This window comes from Trichoplax adhaerens, genomic scaffold (assembly GCF_000150275.1).
Source record: "Trichoplax adhaerens TRIADscaffold_3 genomic scaffold, whole genome shotgun sequence".
Lineage (NCBI taxonomy): Eukaryota > Metazoa > Placozoa > Uniplacotomia > Trichoplacea > Trichoplacidae > Trichoplax > Trichoplax adhaerens.
Window position 1 is genome coordinate 4,707,504 of NW_002060945.1, and position 13,132 is coordinate 4,720,635.

At 33.0% G+C, this 13,132-nt stretch overlaps 1 protein-coding gene across 1 annotated transcript; it reads right to left on the reverse strand.

The window, feature by feature from the left end:
- Positions 1-5,313: 5,313 nt before the first annotated feature.
- On the reverse strand, positions 5,314-10,540 carry TRIADDRAFT_22834 (uncharacterized protein; the record flags this gene model as incomplete). Its single annotated transcript, XM_002110984.1, has 26 exons — positions 5,314-5,421; positions 5,541-5,599; positions 5,685-5,713; positions 5,794-5,863; positions 5,933-6,043; positions 6,118-6,196; positions 6,274-6,324; positions 6,404-6,478; positions 6,635-6,685; positions 6,768-6,827; positions 6,894-7,000; positions 7,058-7,155; positions 7,241-7,323; positions 7,393-7,467; positions 7,552-7,606; positions 7,734-7,779; positions 7,883-7,931; positions 8,012-8,052; positions 8,142-8,222; positions 8,407-8,498; positions 8,588-8,639; positions 8,817-8,925; positions 9,525-9,600; positions 9,751-9,824; positions 10,037-10,096; positions 10,454-10,540. 26 exons carry the CDS (start codon positions 10,538-10,540, stop codon positions 5,314-5,316), a joined length of 1,878 nt encoding a protein of 625 aa, XP_002111020.1.
- Between the last annotated feature and the right edge of the window lie 2,592 nt (positions 10,541-13,132).

Below are 13,132 nucleotides of genomic sequence, written 5' to 3' on the forward strand. Positions count from 1 at the left end.
TTTATTATACTATACAATTAATTATCAAGAATTATCTTCAGTTTTCAGTAGTGAAATCTCTCCCCTTAACTAGATATTTCACTCTGCTGTTCATAATTGCATAGTATCGACTGATGATAATAACCGATAGTATAACACTATCTTACATAAGCAATATTCATCCATATTAATTAAGTAGGTTTATTATTATTTCCAAACAACTTGCTGATATGCTTCTTTGTTAAGGTGAATTGCTTTTTTATGGCATATAAATTTACGAAAGTTAAAGGATGGCGTGAATGAAACGATTATGCCCTTATTAGTGCTAAATTTATTGTAGTTCCTATTATCATTGATCTGAGATATCATAGAGTATTCTCAATTTTGTTATATGTAGTGCATTGGATTATGTATGTTGTTCTAAGATATGGTTGTAATAGATGATTTATTAAAGTTCTTTGCGAATTAAACCATATAAGTAAAAATTTCGCTAAAAGATATACTAGATATTAGTACTATTTGTTAAGCGGAATTTTAGCATCAATAAAGATGGTTAGCATTTTAAGATATAAATACAGTACTATAGGAGCTTAATTCGAATAGTGTATAGTAATTACATATTTTAGAGCTAAATTTTAAGTTATTCGGATTATACAGTACTGTAAATCGCGTTGTTGTCCAGTCAGCCTGTATTGGCTGATCACACAGACTGACCGGGAGTCTTGGACACTATCATACATTACATGGTTACTTATTCGAAACCTATTGGTCACTAAGATAAAATGATCCAGTCTGATTTCCAATTAAATGGACGTTGCAGTAAATTTTCATTAACTTCAAATCCATTATCTCTTGACCAGCTCAAGATACCCGAGTATCATCGGGGCGCGGCGATGGATCTCTTCTAGCTTCCTTCAAATCAGATGAGTAATGTAAGGACGTTCTTGCCAAATTTTGCATAAAGAGGAAGCTTTTTTTTACATCAAAATTTTCAACTGTCCTGAAAAGTGACAGTTAATGCAGTATTGACAATCAATCATTTCGATATGTAAAAGATAGAAAAAGCAATCATTAATATCGTCATTTAACTTACTGCAGTGCGTAGTCGGCATCGAAAGATTTGCCTTCTATGCTGCGTTCTATGGTTGTAACTTCAATCTGCAGTATATAAATTACTGTTATTAAAATTTCTCTTAAATCAGTAATATTCGCACTTACATACGCTCATACTACTTATTGCAATTAAACAGTTCTATTTATTACATTACTAATGCAATGTGCAAATGTAGGCGTACTGGGCATACAGTACTCGAATGCCATCATATACTCTAGACAAAATTGCGACCGGAGTTTTAGGATTACAAACCTTCACTTCAATCAAAATAGGTAAAGTCTTCCTGACATGTTCTTGTAATCGGAACATCCCCAGACTAGGTTCGTTTGCCAATATGTGGAGGCACTCAGAAAATTTGTCTGTCACTTGAAATTGGGATTAAAATAAAAATTATTAATTAATTATATGACCACCAAACCTTACGGGATTGGTGTCTGTTAACTGTTGAGGGATTCTTGCTATGTAAGACAGGCGAACATGATTTGCAAATGCATAACGTGCTGTACTTTCATATTGATAGTTCGAGACCACAATGGAGGTATAACTCTGCTACAGTTTTATTAAGGAAACTTCTACTAGAGAATGAATTCTTGAACTTGGATATTTACGAATAAGAATAAACTTACTATACTGTACCTTTTTTTGTTTTTGATGACGTATCACCGTCAGTATCGTTCATTTGAACAGGCTGTAATAAGATACCACACGGTATTAGAATGAAATTCACAAATCTCCGATAATAAATAAATAATAATAATAATATAATTACTGTGGAGTCAATGCTAGACCACCATTACTAAGCGATTTACGAGCTGGTTTAATCAGCCGTAGAAGAGTTTGTAACTTGTAGTAAAGCATAAAATGTATGTTTCTATCAACGTATTTAATTACTGTATATTCTACAGAGTCCACGCACGAGAATACTGTACAAGTATTCAAAGCAGTGCAACCCTCAATCAAATTGTATCCTCGCTAATGTTGAAACTATAATAATGTCAAGTATTATATGCTTTCCTATCAATCATTAATCATCCTCAAGGCTAGTTTCAATTGATGATAATTCATCTACCTGGACCTATATGACCTAAGCTCATTTAGGCTCGGACCGAAGCTAATCATCTTTGCAATATTTATTTAGGCAAAGTCAGCTACGATATGTTACATTCAGTAGCTATTGCATTAATTACGTTTATTGCACTGTAAATACAGGTTTTACTAGCTACTTACTGTAATTTACCACAAAGGTAGTTGTAGCAGCAGCACCCAAATACGTTTACAAACGATACTTTACCTCCAACAAAGTACAGTATTCGTAAAGTACTTGTCAAAGTAATTCAACAATTTTAATCGGAAATTTTGTTGTAAAAACATTAAACTGATTCCACTGTGCACGCTTGTAATATTGGTAGTGGACCGTACTTTATGTGCAATACTAATAATAATAATCATTACATGATAAGTGCAATTATAAAATCAAATTTCAAATTGTAAACGAGGAAAGAAATTGTAATACAAACTTATCCTTACATCAACCGGGGCCATTTCTGACAATTTTAAGCCAGGTATAAGTTATTATAAATCGATCAGCTTTGCACTGTTTACCATTCCAAAAATATAATATACAGTAGAAATTGCAATTTTAATTTGATCCAGTTGTCATTTTTATCACCTTTATACCGTACTGACAGACGTTTAATCTTGTATTATACTGTACTGTACAGTACTGTAGCTTGCAATGATGTAAAATACTGTACAGTACAGCAGAGACCCTCAGAGACTCTACTTGTACTGTACTGAACAGTATTATCTACGATATACTGTATACAGTATATATATATATTTTATTTTATAGTCTGTCTATCCGCACGCCTGTATGATCAAAAGAAACTCTCTAGTCTATACTCTCTAATGCAGGCTGACACGGTTCAGGTACCTATAAATCTTCTATTGGAACTTAATGTTGCAAAAGCTACTAACCAAAACAGCAGCAATTTTAGAATCATGCATAGAAAGCTTTATATCTGATAATGTAACGATAAAATCTAAGAATACTGCTATGAAATAGGGTAGAGTATATGAATTAAAGTGTAATATTTGTAACAACTTTACGTATGATCTCTCGGAAGTTTTACCCTTACGTACAATAAGACTAATACATCAATATTTAATAAAGATACATAAATTTTATACGAAAATTTGTATTCATCGCAAAAACTGTGTGAAACTCGCTTATCATCATATCACAGTTATCAACCAAATTTAATTTTGTTTTACTTTAGCACACCTGTATTTAGCAGACATGCTAAGTGTGTAAATAATTTACACCTGATTTAATAATATTACTGTATAATTTATTACAGTACTATAATTTATTTCGCTATGCTATACAGTCTGAATAGGACAGCGTAATTTGCGAAACGAATTGATTTAGCTAATATTCTGCATGTAGACGATGCCATTAACCATTTCATGACTTGGTAATAGCTAACTAACATAAAATAATAAGTACATCACGAAAATAGCTTACAGAAGTATCTTTACAAATTATACATTAAAAGTAATCATAGGACCATAAATAGTCGTCCAATATCAAAATAAAATACTGAAGTGAAACAGTTAGTGGTTCTATTTAATATATGTACTAGATGCTCGTGTATATTACAGTGTCATTTCTAATCCTCAGCAGGTAGAATTCTCTCTTGCAGTCTTTTATGGATAAATGAACATAAATAATTACTGTCAGGTGACACTTCACAATTCGTTAAAGCGGGTAACACATGTCAACTAATCGTAATCCTCTTCATATGGGTCATCTCCGTAATAATCTGACATAGAAAAGATTTATTGACTACGTGAAGACTGTGTAATCGAATTTACAAGTAGGAAAATCTTAAATTAGTCAAACCTTCTTGATTGCCGTTATAAGTTTTGGTCCGCTTCCTACGGTAGCTACCCCTGGAACCCCTAGATCCTCTAGGACCTCTACCACGACGACCCCGATATGATCTTTTCGTTCCGTTTTCATTCCAGTTCGAAGTAGTGGCTGCAGATGTATCATCGACCCATTTGAAAAACGTACACTGATTCCCTTGTGGTTTAGAGCAACAATAAAATTGTCGGCCTTTATTTGCACCCTCTTTTTGCACTGTACGGCTAATGAAAAAGTATTCGTAATTACAGATTTTTATTAATGAAAGGATGTAATCTTTGACAATCCTAGCGCAGAACACGATATGAGAACTGTTTAATTTCATCTTACAAACCTAACCGCAGGAATATCACATAAACACTTGACGCAGCTATTATCTCCACTGATAGCAATAGATAGATGATAAAAGAGAGTTAGTAATACGACCTAAAAATTATTAATTTTTTCACATAAAGACCTAGTGTTTCCATCATGAAGGCCGCTTGAACCAGGAAAAGCATTATTGGACGAAAAGGTACGACTGCCACTACTACCTCGTTGAGCTACATATTTTTTACAAAATTAATCTAATGTTTAGAATAACATTTTAATATCTACCTAAAAATTAGGCCGAAGTACTTGTATTTGAAAATCTTTGAAGGTTGTAAAGTGTAGAGGCTAAATGATCTCTTACCTTGGTTTTGCGGTTCATCCGCCCATAAAAAGAAACCACATGCAGAGCTATCACGCTTATTGCATTTGTAGAATTGTCGACCTTACCAAAACGTATAAAAATAATTAGCTAATGTTCAAATTTTTCATAAAGGGAAAATTATTTTCGTCATACGTATACTATACAAATCCACCAATTATACGTTATAAGCTCGGCGTACCACAATTTGGTCCTTGTTTCTTGACCGTTAGCAAAATAGCTTCCTCTTCACAGTTGCACACAATTTCATTGCCAGCTTAACCAACACAAGAGGAAAATACAAGTATAGTTACAGTACCGCAAGGTCAATATTTACAATTTCTTTGCAATTATGGTGTCTATACCTTGTCCGTCATTGTTTCGATAAGTTGAAAAACCTGTGGAAGAATTTGATTTTCTATTTCTGCTATTATCTCTGTTACCACCAAAATTAGATCTGTTTCTAGGATATCTACTATTTGATCGATTATTATTATCTCCAATGTGATCAACGGTAGGCCGTGAAAATGTATTATGAGTGTTTGTTTGAGTTGGTCCATCACTTGGTGGATCATCTAATAAACAAGTACTGCTATATAAGTTCGTAAATCTAAGATCAATTTACGAATTTACGAATTTACTGTATATGGTTTTACCCTGAAAATTATCCATGATTTGGTCAGATTCGTTAATTAAGTATTTTGAAAGAGCCACATCAAGTTTAGTGGCCTATGAAAAAAATTTTATGCGATCCGTTCATGTAAACAATTAAATATGTATTAGAGATTGCTATATTTCATAAAAGGTAACTACTGCTACTACATAGCAAGTACATGATTGTAGTTTACCTCAGCAGCAGCTTTAACAAATACTTCCTTATATTTTGTTATCTGCTCTTGGAGGACTTCTAGATTTTTAAAAATAATTGTGCAGTAATAATATTTTAGTATAAGAAACAACTAAAAGGTGATATAAAAATATAAGTAAAGCACCTGTTTTATTTCTCGTTCCTTCACATATTCTGTTAAAATTAAGTATTAAATACAGGGTTTTAAAGCCTTTATTCATCACGTTAACTTATTTTATTGATAAACTAAACACCTTTTCAGGCCAGCTTCTAGTTCTGCCCTCAGTTTGGGTTTTGACATCTCGAACCCCATGGAGTCATAACCTGAATAAACGTTAATGAAAACTAAAATAAATATGATTTCCGAATGAATTTCTTCACTAGAATCATCACCTTCCACTAATCCTATACCAAGTTCGCCCGGTACAAAGCGGCCGTTTTGTACCGCCACGTATTTACGTGCTTTTATCGTTTCAATATGTTCGGCATGTGTTGCATCAGTCCCTTATAATGTTGAAATAGTATCTTAGAAGATTGATACGCCTATAGTAGCCACAACCTTAAGTGGATATCCTTACCAATTCCGTTTTTATCCATAAGGTCAATCAAATTTGATTCCGTAAGAAGGGGAGGAGGTTCTGTGCGACCTTCTACCATCTGTAAGGGAAGAAACTATATTAATAAAAGTGGCCTTGCTTACAATATCTTTGGGGTATATTAAAATTGAGAATTACCGATATGTTAGTTGGTTGAAATTGTTGGCCTTCAACGAACGCCGGCAGGGGCTGTTAAAATTGTTAACGTATAATCAAGCCTGACATAGAACAGATCTTATAGCAATTGATAATTTTTTATTTATTCCACCTTATCTGACCAACGATCATATGGGTAAACTTCCAAATAATTTTTAGCAATTATGATCAAACCCTGTACAGCAAACTGCAAATTGGATAGTTATCAACATTTTAATAAGCGCTTAAATTTCAGTCTATACTCTACTTTTTCAACTGTGGATTAGCATCCATTAAAAAATCCTATATTGCTTAACTACCGGCTGCATACGAATGTACAAATCTTATGTAAGGTAAAACTCACTAGTTCGCGGGCGATTGTAATTTCAACTATAGTTTCTGATCCTTCAGCATCCTAAGAAAATGATAGACAATGAGATAAATACCTACTAAAAATATACAATATTAGTAATAAACGAAATAAAGCCATTGTTCACCTGAGAGCAGCACGCTAAGAAGTGTCTGACTACTAGTTCGTAAATTCGCTTTTCATTTCCCTGTAATTAAAATCATATATCCAGTATGCTTAAAAGCAAAAATATCATTCAGCTTACGCATATCACCTGTAAAGTATTAGTAAATTTAGTAGGATGAATAGGTGGATGGGCGTTATCAGTTTTCTTCCCCCATCTTGGAGTTGGTCCTCTCTCGACTAGACTTTTAGCAAAATCTAAGAACACTTTATTAGAATTAAGTTGCAATATTGAGAAAACCTATTCAGCTGTACCTCCCCATTCGCTACTTTCAGTCTGATATTCAATAAGCTGTCTCAGATTCATCGATGATGGAAACTGGTTTGTTTCAGTTCTTGGGTAACTGATAAATCTGAATTTAATGTCATGGAGATAGTTGGCCATTACTTACTCAGAATCTTAAAGAATACAAGAATATAAGTGTGGTCCAAACTTACCCTCGATTATATAATTTTTCTGCAATTTTCATAGCTTCTTTAGCACCGATTTTTAACTTCCGTGAAACCAATTTCTCAAACTCCTAAAGAATCATGTGTTCAAATATTGTACGCGACTCTTATAATTAATTAGATTAGAACTATTGCCTAACCACAGTATCCAGCGGTAATGGTCTCCATTTGCTTTTTGGCTTACTAACAACACTTGTAACCGTTGCTAAAGGATTCTGAATAAAAAAATTAACATAGCAAGTTACAGGTTAACCTTTGTAATTATAATACAGTACTGCCACGATGAGAAAATATTGTACCTCTAAACAGATTTGATGGATAACTTCACATGCGTGACGATAGAATAATCGAACTCTAATCATAAGTTTGGTTTAATCAGAAAATTTGCTGTGAACAAAACGAAGCTACGCATACATAACGTAATGTAGATATGCAATTCTAGCAGATTGTACCGCTATGGCCATACAATCACTGTGTATACCTCTTCCAATTAAAATCAATGACTCCATCCTCAGTATCAAGGGTAACTAAAATTAAAAAAGGTAACAATGGAGCCCACACATTTTACAGCCAAATTTAACTTAGAATGGATCATGATATCAAAGATGGGTAGGATGAACCATGACAAACCTTTAATCTTATAGAAATCTTCAGATATAAAAGCATCGATTTCCTTGAACTAAATTTTTATAGATTCCGAAATTAGTAATTGTTGTTTTCTTGCTATTGGTGTGATACATAATGATTCCGAATTTTTACCCGTGAGACTACAAAACCAAGCGTGGGAAATTGACAACTTCCTACAATATGGCAATACCAGTATGGTTAGTAAAAAATACTTTTTAGTTTTAGGTTAAATCTAAAACTTTTTTAATATATATTGCCTAACCATAACTAATCAGTTGATCTTTTAGATGAGCTGCAAATATTCTCTGTAAGCGTAAAGTTTGAAACCTCGTGAAAGCAGCTCCTAAAAATTAATAGAAATAGTAAATGCTATCAATATTATAATACTTAATGAATATCAGCTAATTAGAATATACAGTAGAACATGGTATAAAAACTAAGCCTACATTATTGAACATTTGCTTTACTGTATTTTATAATATTATGCAATACAAATTATACAAAGCTACTATTAGTAGTTGACATACCAATTCTTAAATCCAATTCCTGTCTAACATCAACTGCGTCTGATTGCAAATTATCTGGGCGCGTTAAATTTTCACATGCCCTCATGATTGATCTTGTTTTCAAATTAAATTTAGATAAATCTTTTATTACTTCAGATTATTTTAATTTGTATAGTAGTAAATGCTAAGGAAACTGAGATACCTATAGGTAATTTCCGAAAATCTTGCACGATGTATTTCGATTCTCGGCTTAACTGTTGTAAAAATCCCCCAAAAATAAATTGTTTAACACCGAATCAACTTAAAATTTTATAACGTTGTATCTACGTATGTGATTAGATACTGACAGTAATTCGCATCACTTGCAGTTATATACAGTATTAGCTATTGCGAGCACAATATTCAATAAATCGTAATCTTTATGGATATACCTGCCTTACAAACACTGATAATCTCATGTCCAATATTTTCTCCTTCTCTATCTCCATCAGTCCAAATAATTAAAGTATTACAATTACGGATCTCGCGTTCAAGTGTTTTCTACAGGTAAGACAAATTAAGAAAGCCGGTATATACGTACACTATATATATAGCAAGCTCGGAATATCATAAAGGGTACATTGACATATTGGTGGGCCAAATATAAATGAACAGATCTGCTCGTATTCTAAAAAACGGTAGTTCTTGCTCAATATAGTAATGATATTACTTGCTATCCATTAGCTACTTAAAACAAAATCTCAAGTCGGATAAGTGCCTGAAATACCTACTTATCGAGGATGATATACATGATATCGCCACATGAATACTGATTAATTAATGATTTTAACCAAGAATTAGAGAAACACTATGTACTGTATATGATTGAATCCGTATATCCGATATGCGTACTTTATGATGTTAATACTGTGTAAATGTAGGCAAATCAAGTCTATTATATGCACGCAAATTACTGATTGTACAATGGAAGAGAGCATTATAGAGATACATGCAGGCAACAGATCTAAATTGTCTTATATGTGAAGAGGTTATAGAATTAAAGCGAATGTTCTACTGTTACGTGTTTACGGTATATCATGTTACTTTTTTTATCTTTCTACATTTTTTAATGTCCTTTATTGAAAAGTACATTATCCAACCTTAATAGGGATGTTAGTACCAGTGCAGAATTTTTGGACTTGGGCTTCGAATAACTCCACAGGTAAACAACTATTCCTAAGCAGATACTCATAAATCAGAAAGTATGCTCACACTGCAAATCGTGCGCGCTTACGATTTAAAAAAATTCTGCTATACTCGTATGCATGAAATTAATTAGGAAATATCTATTCACTCTGTAAACTAGCTTTCAATTCGTTATCATACCACTTTTGAAAGTTGCTCAGAAAATCCATTGATAATAGATGACCAGATACAGAGGTCATGACCATGCGGCAGCTCTATAATTTAGCATTATAAATGTAAAAATCAAGCTGAACGTTACTGATATTACAATATCACACAATCTAATGCAAATAATTCATTGTAGATTTATCATTGCATACATAATGTTATACAGCATCTGCATTTAAAACAGTATAAAATTAGCTTTAATGCATTGAATGTAGAGTCTAAAAACTGCAATATTCGATCCAAACATGCATAAACTTACAGAATTGAGAATGTTGAAGTCAAACTCAAAGATTTTATTATATTTGGAAAGTCCTTCTTTCTAGAATTAGGCATTACAATAATAATATAAGTTAACACAATAAATTTCATACTCATACTCATAAACATCTGCATATCGAGCAGCATTATAACACTAAGCCAATTCTACAGTACCAATGCACTGATATCTAGCAGTTACAGCAATTGGATGACATAAGCAATGCAGCTTTAAATCGATTTTATTCGATTGACTAGTATATTATTATTTATTTATTTGTTGAAAGGCTTTATGTGACCGCAGCAAATTAAAGACTGATAAGTGCTACTGCTCCCGTATGAACCGTTGCTATCGAATATTGCGGTATAGTTATAGTAGAATTCAGCGTTCATGTTTGCAATTTCTAGTCATCTATCACACCTTAGTTAAATTGCCACGCGACATAATCCTGGAAAGTGACTTAGCTGCGTCATTTTTCTCAGCAACATTTAGTATTCGGCGATGCATGACACTGTTGATACTGCGAGAGAAGAAATGGATCCTCTGACAGACAGTAGAATGCCTTCAATAAAAGTATCACAAGACAAAAATAAGCCAAATTTTTTTTAATTAGCTCTCTTATGGGTCTCTACATGTGGATAATTAATTAGTGAAACACTAATATGACTGATTACAGCATGACTTTGACTTTAGCAGTTCTGCTGCTTATTGTCGACTTGTTGATTTTCGCACTGTTATCTTGTTTAACTATTACAATATTGTGACCCAGTGTACAATGTACAGTGTACAGTACAGTATATCAATATGTACTGTACTGTACTGTAGCTACACGTGACGTGTGAAACGTACTGTACTGTACTGTACGGTACTGACAGTGTACAGTACAGTACTGTACTGTACAGTACAGTACACTAGCATTACACACCGTACTGAGTCTACTGTCTACAATGTACAGTACAATACTGTACAGTACTGTATAGTGCACACTTCAGCTGCAGGCCAACGAGTATTGCCATGTCGCGAGAAATTCTCATTGAATCGTAGCCATGTCTAAAAAAAATAGTCCAAAAAATTCATTTAAGGAATCAGAGATAATTTACGCACACTCAAAAATTAAGAGAAAATGTAGGCAAAATTTTATACTGATACATGTCTCCATTGCTAAATGGTTGTACAACACTGTATAATTGGTGCAAAATACGTGCTGAAGCTTAAAAATTGCCGACAATATTAATTAAAAGGACAAGGAATGCCGGTCGGTACTCAATGCACGACGTATCGACAGTGATGTTCTACATCATGATTACAATTGGTATGCAGTATACGAGTTGTATTCAATTAAGAAATTAGAGATCCACATAAAGAGAGTCAATTTTAGCCAAAGCTAACTGGCTGTACAATATCCGTACATTGGATGGTCAGTGAAAAATATAACAATACTTCGTTCGGACAACTTGAAGCTTAAAATAGCTTATATGTCATACATTGACAGTAAATTTAAAAAGAGTATTCATAGGCATTATGCGATGATGTGCTGCATCATCGCTAACATTATACCATCATCTAGTAATGTAGTGTATCGAAGGATTCAAGGACTAATTACAAAAGAAAGAAAGAATAAATTTTGACAAAACTGTGCTGATATACGTCTCTATTGCTGACTTTTTACGGTATACAGTACTTTGAGTGAAAAATTCGCTATTCTGTTAACAAAATGATCAATACCAGGAACCGTATCTGTTACGATAACCTCTACCTTCTGAATTTTCTTTTAATTTATTCTTTTGTACGGATTATATTCCCGTTCAAATATTTAAACTGGTAATTTTACTACTAATATTAAATTACTATTTACAAATAGGCTTGACAGACGGCAATTTAATATTACCTTGATACATACGATAAGCCTACAGAATAGTATAATATTTGTATACTCGTAGAAGGCCGTTAACCGATTTACTGTATACTACGCGTATATGAAATTAGCGTTTGTGAGAAGACTTGTACCTAAGTATAATGTTGCTCTATTGAACTTTACAAACGAACTACAAGCACAATGTAATAGTTTCAGCTTCAATATTACGGTAACGGAAAGACACAGTCATCAAGTAGGAAAAAATGAATAAAAAACAGATAACTACTTCTAATACGGCAGTGCCATCTTCTTAGCAAGTCGGGATTGAAGTATTTACTTACGGTTAATTACGCCTACACTTATACAAGTACAGTATACCTTTTCTAATAAAGCCTATCTCATGTGAACGATCAAACTCTAGGAAAGCACTACAGTCTAATTTATCTTTGAGATATCAACATTGCAGTATCATTTAATCATTACGGCTATGGAATCACAAATATGTAAATAATTAATTTAGAGGCCTAACTCCTTCAGATTGAGAGGATGTTTATATCAGGTTTCGGAGTAAAAGAAATTGAAATTTCGTAGATCTTACTTCACACCCTTGACGAGCATTACAGTATTTATTATAGTGTGAAAGAGTGCCAAGTGCCAACCTTTACTAATATAACTTGTAACAGCCCCAGGTTACTGGACGTGGGCATAAATATTAACATTAAAAAAATAATGATGCACTTATGATTTAATCTTTTAAAAAGTGGCCTTCTTATACACTTCCCTGACATTTCTGCAGAGTACTGATTATTAAAATAGTATTCGTTATATCGCTAAAGGTGGCCACTGGGCCTTTAAATTTTGATTTCATGTAATATTCTGATGAAAATTGAATAAACATAGAATCTTTATAGAGTTTTCTACACAGCCATTTTGATAGTTACATTTTCTTATAACGGTTGTTATCGACAGAGCAAGCTTTGCTTGCATACGACAGCGATCCTTAGACACATTATAATGATTGGTATAGAATTGACTACAGTACTAAGGACATTCTACCGCACTGTAGATATCTTACAGTACCTGCTAATCTTAACTTGGTATGTCCATCACCATACATTAGTTATCATAATGTGCTCTGGACCATTAACTAATCTTAATATAGCATAGTATATTACTATTACTGGGATATATATAATATCGAATGATAATACTATCTGTTAATTTTATTAACAAATTGACCATAA